At 33.9% G+C, this 14,033-nt stretch overlaps 3 protein-coding genes across 3 annotated transcripts; all 3 read left to right on the plus strand.

The window, feature by feature from the left end:
- Positions 1 to 391: 391 nt before the first annotated feature.
- LOC136777147 (SCAN domain-containing protein 3-like) lies at positions 392 to 1,459 on the plus strand. The gene has a single exon (XM_066733221.1). The coding sequence runs from the start codon at positions 392 to 394 to the stop codon at positions 1,457 to 1,459; it is 1,068 nt and encodes a 355-aa protein (XP_066589318.1).
- A 171-nt stretch (positions 1,460 to 1,630) lies between these two features.
- LOC136777148 (uncharacterized) lies at positions 1,631 to 7,180 on the plus strand. The gene is made up of 7 exons (XM_066733222.1): positions 1,631 to 1,835; positions 1,941 to 2,548; positions 2,635 to 2,818; positions 2,865 to 4,468; positions 4,612 to 4,861; positions 4,916 to 5,524; positions 6,264 to 7,180. The coding sequence occupies exons 1-7, from the start codon at positions 1,631 to 1,633 to the stop codon at positions 7,178 to 7,180; spliced, it is 4,377 nt and encodes a 1,458-aa protein (XP_066589319.1).
- Positions 7,181 to 12,732: 5,552 nt separating this feature from the next.
- LOC136777149 (uncharacterized) lies at positions 12,733 to 13,710 on the plus strand. Its single transcript, XM_066733223.1, has one exon. It carries the CDS (start codon positions 12,733 to 12,735, stop codon positions 13,708 to 13,710), a length of 978 nt encoding a protein of 325 aa, XP_066589320.1.
- The last annotated feature ends 323 nt before the right edge of the window (positions 13,711 to 14,033 follow it).

A 14,033-nucleotide genomic window follows, 5' to 3' on the forward strand; every position in this document is an offset into this window, starting at 1 on the left:
AAGCAAAATATAAGCTTTAAATTAAACTACATCATTCAACTACCATATTCTTTCCAATTACGCTTAGTGACACAGACGGTATCCCGAATATACAAATCATCGATAATAAAAATCTCTTTGTAATCCAAAGAAATACGGTTTATGGTTTAATCCCCAGATTAAAACGAACTGTAGCGTTAAAGCAAAGTATCGTAAAACCGTCCTTTGTTCGAATTAAATAAGTGTTCGATAAGTGGATTATCAATAACATCGGTGAAATACATTTGAAGCATATATCAGAAAAATAGGGGTAAGTTTGTTACATAAAATCTCTTTTCGTCGCTTCTACTAACATTCTTTATTTTTTAAATTTGTAACAATTTCGTTGATATTTCTTTAAAGGATTTTGATAATGGAAGGCGAGCAAGAATTTTCAGTAAATGCCCTGTCTGAAAGCAGGGGTCAAACGTATCGAAAGGTTTGGGAAACGGATCCTGCTTTGAAAGATTGGGTTCAGCCTCACGCTTCCAACAAGAAAGCATTATGCTCCATGTGCGAATCTTCCATTTCGGCGCACTATCATACATTACGAAAACACGCTCGAAGTAAAAAACATTTGGATTTGATGAGGCGTACAAGTAGCTCAAATAGTTTGGACACCGTGGAAACTGCTTTAGAAATTCAAAAAAAAGTAACAAGAATCGAATTAATTTTGACAGGATTCTTTGCAGAACATAACATAGCGTATCGTATAGTAGATCATCTAATACCTCTATTAAAACATTGTTTTCAGGATGTAGATGTTTGCAAAATGTTACGTTTGGGAAGAACAAAATTAACCGCTATGACAGGTGTAATAGCATCTTCGTATAATAATAAATTATGTATTACTTTACAAAAACGCAAATTCAGTATAATGACAGACGAAAGTACAGACGTCTCCAATATTAAAGTAATTTGCATTATTGTTAGATTTTTCGATGCAGAAATACAACGTATTCGTTGCGCTTTATGGGATTTAATAGAAATTTATAGAGATGAAGATAGCAATGAAACAGCAGAAAATTTATATAACAATATTATTAATTCGTTCACTGTTTGCAACATTCCTTTAGAAAATATAACCGGATTTGGTTCAGACGGATGCAATAGTATGATGGGTTCACATAATTCAGTAGCGTCTAGATTTAGAAATGATTGTCCTAATATTACTATTTTGAAGTGCATATGTCATACTGCACATTTATGTGCGAATTATGCTTGTAAAACATTACCACGTGAATGTGAAGATTTAGGGCGCAATATTTATAATTTTTTTAAACTTAGTAGTAAGCGGCAACACCAATTTAAGGAATTTCAAATTTTGTTGGATGCTGAAGTGCATAAAATATTATATAGTGCTCAAACGCGATGGCTTTCATTAAAAGCAGTTGTAGATCGAATTACACTTCAAGCCTCGTATTTCGAGATTACAATGTAGTATCACTCTATCCCACTAGATGTCGCGACCATTCAGAGCCTAAAACTTAAAAATTTCTATAGATTACCCATCTATACACCCTTAATGACCAACCCCAACAGCTTCACTTTCATTTTGTCGCGCTAGATGTGAAGAAGTGTAAAAAAGTGTAATTGAGTGCAAATAAGTACAATGGCTAAGAAAAGAGAAAGAATTATGTTAGAAAATGAAGAAGAAAGAAAGCTATTGGACAAATATGAAAAAATAAAGAGAAAAATTAGGAGATTAGGAAAAGATTCAAATGAAGTGTTACCTTCAACATCGAAACCTTCTACTGAACATAGTTCAATCATGGCGGACTTTGAAATAGACGCCGATACTTTCGAAGATCCTAATGGTAGGCTTCGTTGTATCTCTTTGCTGGTGTGCTAGAACGAGTGTCTAGTCAGAACCAGATGTAATATAATAATTACTTTTAATGCTATTTTTTCATGTTTTTTAGAAGCTAACAAAGAAAACGATGATCCGATAGTTATATTAGATCCAGACAACTTATTTAATGTACAAGAGTTGGAAAAACCAGATAACATGGAATTTGACTGTTTAGATGAGGATATTTTGAAAGTTCTTGGTAAAGATCCTAAAAATATGGGCATTTTAAAAATGGATTGGCATCCATCAATAAATAGCCGTTGGAAGTACTGGACAGAGTCCGGATTACAAAAACAGGACAAAATAGACTTATTGGATAAATATGAAAGAAAATCTCCTTTCGAAGCCCCTAAGTTGAATAGGGAAATTATGGCAGTATTAAAGGATCATAATTTAAAAAAGGATAAATATTTTTCTGACCAACAAAATCAAGTTGGAACAGCTCTAGCTTCTTTAGGTTTAGCCTTAACTCAACTTCTAAAAGACGAGGATCAACTAGATAAACTAGTTCTATTAGAAAGATTGAGCGATGCGGGAAAGATTTTGAGTAATCTACATTTTGAATTAGCTAAAGCTAGGAAAGCTTTTATAACTCCAGGGTTGAATAAAAATTTAAAAGTACTTTTAACGGAAAAGAAAACAGACGAGTGGTTATTTGGTGAGAAGTTAGCTGATAATGTAAAAGAAGCTAAAGCGATGGAAACCCTTACTCAAAAGTTAAGAGGCCAAAATACATATAAGAAACCATTTCATCAATCGTTTAGAGGAAATTTAAACTTCAAAGGCCCGTTTGCAAGGAGAAACGAAGGTCAAACGGGCTGGAATTGGAACAGGTTTCACCCCTCATTGCAGAGATTCCAGAACAATCAAAACAAACATTTCAACAAGAACAGGACACCTCAAAAGACTCACTTCAACAATACAAATTAAATGTAAGAGTTACAGCAGGTAGATTAAAATTTTTTCAGTGATAAATGGAGATGCCTTACATCAGATCCGGTTATTTTATCTTATATCGAAGGATATAAACTTAATTTTGTTAAACCACCTATTGGTTATGAAAATTTTTTAGAACCTAAAAGATCAGAATTAGAAAGCGAAGAAATTAAAACTGCTATAACGTCTCTAATTGACAAAGGTGTAATAATCCAATGTAATTTTTGTGAAGGCCAATTTCTGTCAAGTTATTTTGTAGTACCTAAGGCGAGTGGAGGAAAAAGATTTATACTTAATTTGAAAAAGTTAAATAACTTTATGGATCCAGAACATTTCAAAATGGAAGACGTCAGAGCAGCAATAAGATTAGTGAATGTAAACTACTTTATGAGTGCTATAGATCTAAAAGACGCTTATTATACTGTGCCAATACATGAAGAGTCTAGGAAGTTTTTACGTTTTCAATTTCAAGGCATGTTATTTGAATTTGTGTGTCTTCCTTTTGGATTATGTACAGCACCATTTATATTCACTAAAATTATGAAACCGGTAATAGCTAGATTAAGAGAAAAAGAATTTATGTCAGTTATTTATTTAGATGACATTTTGTGTATTGGTAAAGATGAGATTAATTGTATTAAAAATGTTAGAGAAACAATTAATCTTGTAGAAAGTTTAGGATTTAGTGTAAATTATAAAAAAAGTGCTTTACAACCAACACAGCGATGCAAGTTTCTAGGATTTTTTCTGAACTCTTCTTCCATGCAATTGGAATTAACGGAAGAGAAAAAACTAAAAATTAAAGAGTTAACTAAAAATTATATACAAAAAAGTCAGTGTTCGATTAGGGAATTTGCACACTTATTAGGTTTGTTGGTAGCAGCCAGTCAAGCAGTTAAATATGCTTGGGTTTACATTAAAAGTTTAGAAAGAACAAAATATTTAGAACTATTAAAAAATAATCAGAACTATGACAAATTAATGTATGTTCCTACTTATGTTAAAGAGGATTTACAATGGTGGCAAACAAAAATTATGCAGGCTTCAAATTCTATGATAAGAGACAAGTTTGACATTGTAGTTTTTACAGATGCTTCTCTCTCTGGTTGGGGAGCAGATTGTAATGGCGAGCAAATACATGGAATTTGGTCAGATGATGAACGAAGATATCATATAAATTATCTGGAATTATTAGCAGTTTATAAAGTTCTTTCAAAAATGGTTTCTTTGGTTAGTTCAAAAAATGTATTATTAAGGATAGATAATAGAACAGCTATTGCCTATATTAATAAAATGGGCGGTGTGAAATTTAAAGATTTAAATATGTTAGCTAGAAAGCTTTGGAAATGGGCAGAATATAATCAAGTTTGGATGTTCGCTTCTTACATTCCTTCCAAGGAAAATACAGTAGCAGATAGGTTATCTAGAGTGTCAAACGTGGATATAGAATGGGAACTATCAGATACTTATTTTGGAAGATTAGTAAATATTTTTGGATATCCAGATATAGATTTATTTGCGTCGGAAAGGAATACAAAATGTGAACAGTATTGTGTGTGGTATCCAGAGGAAAATGCAGTTGCGATAGATGCTTTTACCATCTCATGGAAACATTTATATTTTTATGCATTCCCTCCATTTTCAATGATTTTAAGAATGCTCGTGAAAATTATAAGTGATAAAGCGAAAGGAATTATAATTATTCCTTTTTGGCCAAGTCAAAATTGGTATCCATTGTTTTTAGCTATAAGACAGGAATATGAGATTTGGGGTCCGAACAATAATATATTATTGTCTCCTTTCAGATGGAAAACACACCCATTATCGAAATCGATGAGGTTAATTGTCTCGAAGGTATCAGGAGATCGTTTTTAAATGATAACATAGGATCAGATACGGTAAATATATTGTTCGCTTCGTTAGCAGACGGAACTAGAAGACAATATGATACCAGTCTTAAAAAATGGAGAGAATTCTGTATCAGGAATGGCAAGAATCCGTTCAAAGAATCTACGACAGATATACTGAAATTCCTTACAGAAGAATTTAATAAAGGTGCATCTTTTGGGACGTTAAATACACACAGATCAGCGATATCTTTTATTTTAGGTAATAAGTTATCAGTAAACAATGTTTTGTCGAGATTTATGAAAGGCGTATATAAGTTAAGACCATGTAAAGCAAGATATGAGTATATTTGGGATGTGTCTGAGGTATTAGAGAAGTTGAAAGAATGGTTTCCTTTAGAAGATTTATCAGTTCAAGATTTAACAGAGAAAGTTGTGTTATTATTAGCATTAGCATCAGGTCACAGAGTACAAACTCTTGCTGCCATTAATATTGATAATGTCAAAATTAGTAGTAAAGAGGTAGTTATCAGAATTCCGAAATTATTGAAAACATCTGCTCCTGGTAAACTTCAACCATTAATAACTTTACCCTTTTATTTTAATAATCCTGAACTTTGCGTAGCTAGTTGTATTGTAAAGTACTTAGAGGTAACAAGTGTTTTTAGAGGAGAGATTAAAGAGTTTTTTATAACTTGTAAAAAACCATTTAAGCAAGCTTCTAGTCAGACGATTAGTAGGTGGATTAAGTTATCATTAGCAAAATGTGGAGTAGATATATCAATATTTAAAGCACATTCGACTAGACATGCGTCAACATCATCAGCATTAGCTAGAGGAATAGATGTTGAATCAATACGAAAAATGGCAGGTTGGTCTGAAGGATCAAAGACATTTCAGAGGTTTTATAATAGACCGATTAAATCGGTTCATGATAAAAATTTTATGTCTTCAGTATTAAAAAGTGATTAATAGTTATAAGTAAAATTCATATTATATTTAAGTTGACTGTTAAAAGAAGAACATATATTTTTATATACTGCTGTTTTTAGAGGAAATAAAATTATATTTCATACAATGCATTTTAGTTATTAAAACACTCTAAACAGCTACATTGTAATCTCGAAATACGAGGCTTGAAGTGTAATTGGAAGATCGAACGAGCTTCGCGAAGCGAAGCGAAGTTCGATCGAAATTATACGAAAGCTTCGTATGAGAAGATTACAATCCTTTACCCTCCCTATTATTTTTCCCATCCCTATTTTATAAAAAATTAGGCTCTAAAATAAGTGAAGCTGTTGGGGTTGGTCATTAAGGGTGTATAGATGGGTAATCTATAGAAATTTTTAAGTTTTAGGCTCTGAATGGTCGCGACATCTAGTGGGATAGAGTGATACTACATTGTAATCTTCTCATACGAAGCTTTCGTATAATTTCGATCGAACTTCGCTTCGCTTCGCGAAGCTCGTTCGATCTTCCAATTTTAGAGCAATGGGAGCCTCTTCAAATGTATTTCACACAGTTGTGGGAAGAACAGCATTTACCAGCAGCAGAGATAATTTACTCATCCATAACTCATCCATTCGTGAAATGTTATTATTTGTTCTTAGAATGGGTATTACCAAAATTTACAAAATTTAATTTACTATTTCAGGCTGAAAAAGTTATTATTCCATTACTTTACAATCAAGCAGCAGAATTATTTAAAGATATTCTAATTTGTTATATGGACAATAGCTACGTTCTCAACACGAATGTGAAGGACATAGATCCTGATAACGAGCTTCATTTTCTACCAATAAATGAAATTTATTTAGGTTTAAAGGTAAATACTGAATTGCAGAAACCCGAGATAATACAACAAGCGGATCATGTAGAGAATTTTCGTATGAATACGTTTAATATTTTGAAAGAAGCAAGCAAAGAGTTACAAAAACGTTTTGATTTTAATGATTTACGTTTGAGAGAATTGGAATGTTTTATTCCTCACAACGCTATTGATCGCCAATTTCATGTAACTATACCAACATTAACTTCTATTTTTGAAATGTTTCCTCGTAATTTAGATTCTTCCTCTTTCACCAGTCAATCAGTAGATGATGAATGGCGTCTACTAGGTTTCGCACAGCTACCACTCAACATTACAAATGAAAAGTTAATAGATGTTTTTTGGGTTAAATTATTAAATTATGAAGATGTTATGGGCCTACAAAAGTACAAGAGTTTATCTCAATTTGTTTTAAACTTGCTTTGCTTACCTCATTCAAACGCTGAGTGCGAACGACTTTTTAGTAAAGTTAATTTAACGAAAACGAAAAACAGGAACAAAATGAAGACAACTACATTAAAAAGTAATTTGACTGAGTGGGAATGTGTTAAGAATAATGGTACTTGTAAATTGTTTGAACCATCCGCAGATATGATAGATCATTGCAATCAAAGCATGTACAATTTTAATACATCAAATACAGATCATGAAAATGAAGGTGTTTCCGATGAAGATTCAGAATACTTTATGCTGATGTAACGCCCGTTTCTCGAAATTGCGTAATTTACTGATATTTCAATTATTATCTTAAATTTGAGAAGAATATATAAATTTGTAACTTAATCTATAGTTTTTATTTGAATATTCGATATTTGAAAATTCTTTGAATTTGTAAAAAAGTTATATGCTTTTAAATAAATAATGTTTATTCTTACTATGTTTTTCTTCTTTTCATTTTCATTGCATAAAAATAGTGTTTTATTTATAAATATATAAAAACAAGTAGCTAGATTTCATACAAAAATTATTAATATTATGAAGTACTGTTGAAAATTTAATCAAGATCGGTTGAATAATTTTTAAATGAGAGCTTATGTTACTTCCTAAATTTTGAAAAATATGCATCACATTATTATTTTATTGAGTTTCTGTTATATGCATCATCATATTAATGACGAAAATTGCAGCTAATACAGCCAACGAAGCTAGTCAAGACGCCAAAGACCGATCCTGTGAAAATGGAATTTCAGCTTATCAAAGTCTTAGTAAAGATCAATTTTTCTCGATTGAACCTTCCATACAAGACATTACTCTTCATCCTAATTAATTAATAATATGATTTTATGTGTACTCAGTTAATTGGCATACGATTTTCGGCATAAATTCTCAGTTTTGCAGGCACAGTAATCGAAATCTTTTACTTTGCAAGTGACTTTTCATGATTGGTCAACGTCCTTCCAAATTGACCAATCATATTTAGTCATTCATTCTCGAACGCATCTTAGATATACTTCCAGTTCAAACTACAGTTTGAAGTCTAGACACTTGCTATACCACGTAGAGTAGTATATTTTGTTCTCGCCACTTACTATGCAGCGTAGTGTAATTCAAAATGGCGGACTTGGCAACGCTGGGAAAAATCCATGAGGAAGTATGGTTCCTAAACGCATCAAAAAAATCTTGCAGGCCATTAGTGGCGGTCATTGTACAATGACCGGCAGAAATGGCGTCCCTTGATGCGTTTAGGAACCGCATTTTAGGATCCTTCACTGTATACTCTATTCTGCTAGGCGGAGATAGGGGAATGGAACGCGATAACTATAGTAGTTAGTTTATCTCGCTCTAAATGCGTGAGTGCGAGAGAGAGAGAGCTTTATACGGCATAGCAGGGCAAGCCAGGCGTCCCGAGGCTTATTTCTATCTGTGCGATTGCCTATGGCTATCTCTCTCGCTCGGTAAGAATCATTCGTCCGTCCTTGTTTAGGTCAGTTCTACGCCAATGGATACTCTCTAAAGAAGATTTTCTCAGGCGACACCATTGAAGACTGCGCTTACAGCGGGGATTTTAAAATATAGTGCACCTGTCACTGTCAAACGTCAGTATGAAAGATTATTGTCGCTTACAGCGTTTGGTGCAATTAACATTATAAGTCTGGATTATTATGTGATATTCTGTAATGCACAAAAACAAATGCCGAAGAAGCGAGCTCCTGCTCATATGGATTAGATTACAAAAAAAGCATAAATATAACATGGTATATTTTAAGGTTTGCAAAAATATGTTTGGAGGCAGTAGCAATGCTTCCAAATAATTAACAAAAAGAAAAGATAATAATGCTTTTAAAACGAAAAAAAAATATCTCCCGCGGGACTCGAACCACCGACAAAAGCGCTTTAACTAATCTTCGAGGCAAGCGACCTAGCCATTGAGCCACGAACTCTTCATGACCATTGGTCAAGATTTCTTCAATGTAAATGATATTTTAAACTGAAGGATATTGAGATATATTATTATCAATGTGTAACGATTATAAAAATATTTCTCTAATAATAATTAGTTAAGTGTGCGCGTTTAGGATATTATTCTATACATGTTAAAATTTAAAAGAAATAACTCTTAGTCTGATTAATAAACGAGTGAATTTTATTAATTAAAATTATGTTATATTTACAAGAAAAGTTACATAAGTGGAAACCAGTATATTCTTATATTTAAATGAGTTTCTTCTATATTGCCAATAACTTATTGGTTTAAAAAATTAAAAGTAAATTAACATATGTATATATATATATATATGTGCATTACAGAATATCACATAATAATCCAGACTTATAATGTTAATTGCACCAAACGCTGTAAGCGACAATAATCTTTCATACTGACGTTTGACAGTGACAGGTGCACAGTATTTTAAAATCCCCGCTGTAATCGCAGTCTTCAATGGTGTCGCCTGAGAAAATCTTCTTTAGAGAGTATCCATTGGCGTAGAACTGACCTAAACAAGGACGGACGAATGATTCTTACCGAGCGAGAGAGATAGCCATAGGCAATCGCACAGATAGAAATAAGCCTCGGGACGCCTGGCTTGCCCTGCTATGCCGTATAAAGCTCTCTCTCTCTCGCACTCACGCATTTAGAGCGAGATAAACTAACTACTATAGTTATCGCGTTCCATTCCCCTATCTCCGCCTAGCAGAATAGAGTATACAGTGAAGGATCCTAAAATGCGGTTCCTAAACGCATCAAGGGACGCCATTTCTGCCGGTCATTGTACACTGTTCAAAACTGAATTATGTACAGGTATAGTTTCTGCTTCCCTATACTATCTTGTAGCAAAAATGCTTCTCGCAAAATTTATTCATGTCCATCTCAACTCCTCTATACAGGGTTTTTCTCTAACAGCGGAACATAGGATTATATTATTTAACTATAGCAATGAAGCACTTACTATACATTATTATAATTAATAAACGCGTAGGTAGTTACAATTTAATGGTTATTTTAGTTTAATTGCTTTTATTATTCATTATAAATGTCATTTTACTCAATTAATCTTGGTTACTACGTTTAATATTTAAATTAAATGGAAAACAGTAATTTGACTATAGTAAAATTTACTATAGTCAAATAACACGAAATCTCCTGTGTTCCGGCGTTCCGCTGTTAGAGAAAAACCCTGTACTATCTTATAGCAAAAATTTACAGACAACAGCAGACGAAACGCGACTTCGACAAATATGAAGATGACGTTTCGGACTTAGTAAAAGCATTATCCAAAAAGCATATTATTTATATTGGAATCGTAGGGATGTCGAAAAATGGAATGGAAAATAATGCAAATATGGTGCATATATATAATATTATTTATCAATTATAAAAAGGAAGAGATCGGATGTAATTTTCAGCCTATAAAGAGGAAAAAGCATCAGATAAGTATCGGCAGCAGTAAATCAAAAGAAAGATTAAAGTATATTTTGCATTGTTAAATTAATCTTTCTTCTGACTTGCTGCTCCCGATACTTATCTGATGCTTTTTCCTCTTTATAGGCTGAAAATTGCATCCGATCTCTTCCCTTTTATACTTGATAAATAATATTAAATATATGCACCATATTTGCATTATTTTCCATTCCATTTTTCGACATCCCTACGATTCCAATATAAATAATATGCTTTTTGGATAATGCTTTTACCAAGTCCGAAACGTCATCTTCATATTTGTCGATGTCGCGTTTCGTCTGCTGTTGTCTTTAAATTTTTGCTATAAGATAGTGTAGAGGAGTTGAGATGGACATGAATCAATTTTACGAGAAGCATTTTTGCCAGAAGATAGTATAGGGAAGCAGAAACTATACCTGTACATGATTCAGTTTTGAACAGTGTAGCTCGGATATAGAATTATCTGAGAAGCTGTCTTCGGATGAAACCATCTTTTTTGCTCTTTCTTTTCTTTTTTTCTTTAGAGTTTCCTCAATTTTAATATCTGAATTAAGATCAGACAAAACTTCTCCCTGTGAAAGTTTCTTAGTAGCATATTCATAGTTATCTGAAACATCCACAAGCATGCATTAAATTATTACTGCTAATATTTACTTTAACTAAAATATTACAAATGTATAAATCGCAATTTTTTCCCTTTATATGCTTTACTTTTAATTAGGAGATAAAAAGATTAAAAAGTACGTTACCTGTAGAATACCAAACCTTTTTTATAGTATGTTCAGGCCAATCAACTCCAGGTATTAACTTATTTTTAATAGCAGAATTAATCTTCTTAAAGGTTCTAAACTTCGGCCAACGTGCCATGGTGAAGTCTTTGTTTATCCAATTAAATAGTACAATTTGCAACCCATCATGAAACTCTACCACTACATATGTATCCATATTAACGCTTGCAGCATTTACTAAATATTTAAACTCAATTTATAAATTAATAATATAATTATAAGCGACATATAGGTATGTAATAAAGTTTATTCCATAATATAAACTTTAGTTATTTGGAGGTTAATTGTACTATTCCTTCGTGATTATAAATATGAAATAATTTGAAAAACGATTTATAATATCCTTTTACCTAAAAATACTTATAACGTATGTAGCATATATAAACATATAATGTAGCTTGATATCCAATTAATTTAATTTTATAAAGTAGTTAAACTTACACATAAACATATTATTGCCGAATATTTGAAACGATGAAAACTTGATGAAACATGTTTTCTTCCAATTCATAGATGTCTTAAGTTCTCGATTCCAAGTTTAGATTTCTATAAAGATGGAATCTTACAGTAGATAAATTTACACGCCGTAATCTTCCTCTAGAAATTGTTTGTATTGCATTGCCAGTTACCCAACAATTTGAAACTTTTCTGCTTATAAAAATACGCCAGTGGAATATTCCTGAATCCATTAAGTCAGAAGAAAAAAAACTTTCGTAGTTGGAATGAGGAAAAGGGCCAATATCAGATATTCTAACAAGAAAAGACAATTCGTTTAATAGTTTTATAGAGACAAAACTGTATATTAGAAACTATTATTTTTAAGAGAAATGATAAAATAAGATAAACTATATTTTACAGTACAAAATATTTAAAACTTTTTTAAATTTAATGAATTTAAAATGCTATTAACAAAAGAGAAAATTAACTGCATACCTTCTACTTATGCAGCAAAGGAATTAGCACATATGTATGTTCCAAAAATATTAACAGAAATGAAACGGGAGATTGCTCATGCGAGGTCCCGAGGCAATCCCTACCGGTAGGCGGCGCTGGTGTTGGCAAACGTGTGGTGCCTTGTGAACAATTTAAGAGTTGGCACTACTGCGGCTTTGGACCAACACAACGCCATTTGGCACCACTGCGGCTTCGGACCAACTGCAACGCGACTTGGCAACACTGTTTCAGAACGCACCTGCGGAATTACGAATTTGAACTGTTCTCTTTTCACTGGAAGTTTTTGGCTGAGGAGGTTGTACAGGAGTGGGTTTAAAACAAAGACGTTGTGAACCGCGAAGAGCAAGATTTTACGTGTTTATTTCACGTCCTACGTATATATATATATATTATTAATAAACGACTAAAGCACAAAAGGGAGTTTCCAATTCATTGTCCTTTTGATCACGCTAGTAGAACTGAACCACTACAGGTAAAAATTGGTGACCCCGACGTGATCAAAAGGGCGGGAAACGCACGTGCAGCCGCCATTTCTAAGCAAGGAAGGAATAAGTTCGATAGACTAATCCTCTTGGAAGGTAGAGAACTATCGTTAAGGATCTTCTTTGGCGTTATCGTTGAGGGAGATCATGAGCCTCCTTATAACTCCTCCTAGGAATCGAAATTTTCTTGAACAGCACAGCAGCTCCGTCGTAGACCCAGCCATTGGAATGGAACAATCATTGGATAATCAGAAGCAGCCTCAAGCTATGGAGAATAGCCCGGGAATTCTCTCGCAAACGACGGAGAATCAGCTTCCTGCAGGATGCGAGGTTCACGCCCTTTGGAAACAAAAGTTGCCAGCTTTCATGGCCGAAGCGCCGGACATATGGTTTTGTATCATTGAGGCCGAATTTGCAGCAGGAAGAATCACGAGTGACGAGACTAAGTACCTTGCGGTTTTAAGGGCATTGGATGGAAATACGCTCAAACTGCTAACGGACGTGCTACGAAATCCGCCGGAAAAAGGGAAATACGAAAACCTGAAAAACACAATTTTAAATCGACTGGTCGACTCAAGGTCAAAACAGGTGGACAAGCTCCTGCGCAACCTTGCTTTGGGCGATAAGAAACCTTCAATGCTGTTGAGGGAGATGAAAGAGCTCGCTAAGGGAGAAATCAGTGCCGAAATCTTACACCAATTATGGTTGGAGCGTCTGCCGGTCCACATACGACCTCATCTGCTTCCTTCTACCAAAATGAGCTCCGAGGGTATCGCTGAAATGGCTGACAGATTGATAGAGGTTTTTAACACGTCTTACATAATGGCAGCATCCTCGCCCAGTGGCCAACAGAGCAGCGATAAGCTAGAACAAAAATTGAATGATATGCAAACGTTGATACTTAATTGTATGCAGGAAATAAAAGAATTGAAATTGCATAGGCAGCCCTCCGAGGTACGAGACAACAATGGCAATTCTTCACGAAGCAGATCCAGAACTAGAACTCCGTCTCGATCCAAGGACATCTGTTTTTACCATGAACGTTTTGGTAGGCAGGCGAAGAGATGCGAAGACAAGTGCATGCTAAATGAACTCTACAAGAAGCAGCAACAGGGAAACCAATAAGGCTGTCATCCTTAACAACGCCAGATGACAGCGTCCATTGCTCCATTGCGAAAGAGAAGCGACTGCACCTACATGACAAAAGGTCAAATATTAAATATCTGATAGACTCGGGCTCTGACGTCTCAATTCTATCTGTAAGTCTAGTCAAAAGAAAGGTCGAAAAAGGAGCGCTGATGTTTTTCGCCGCAAACTCCTCACCAATTGCCACGTTTGGAACACAGGAGATGTACATAGACTTTGGTTTGAGAAGATCGTTCCAGTGGACTTTCCACATTGCTGATATTCCGATGTCGATAATAGGAGCAGATTTCCTCAGCAATTAT

The sequence above is a fragment of the Prorops nasuta genome, unplaced genomic scaffold (genome assembly GCF_024137725.1).
Source record: "Prorops nasuta isolate Cenicafe-Biocafe unplaced genomic scaffold, Cenicafe_Pnas_1.2 PNAS00010, whole genome shotgun sequence".
NCBI lineage: Eukaryota > Metazoa > Arthropoda > Insecta > Hymenoptera > Bethylidae > Prorops > Prorops nasuta.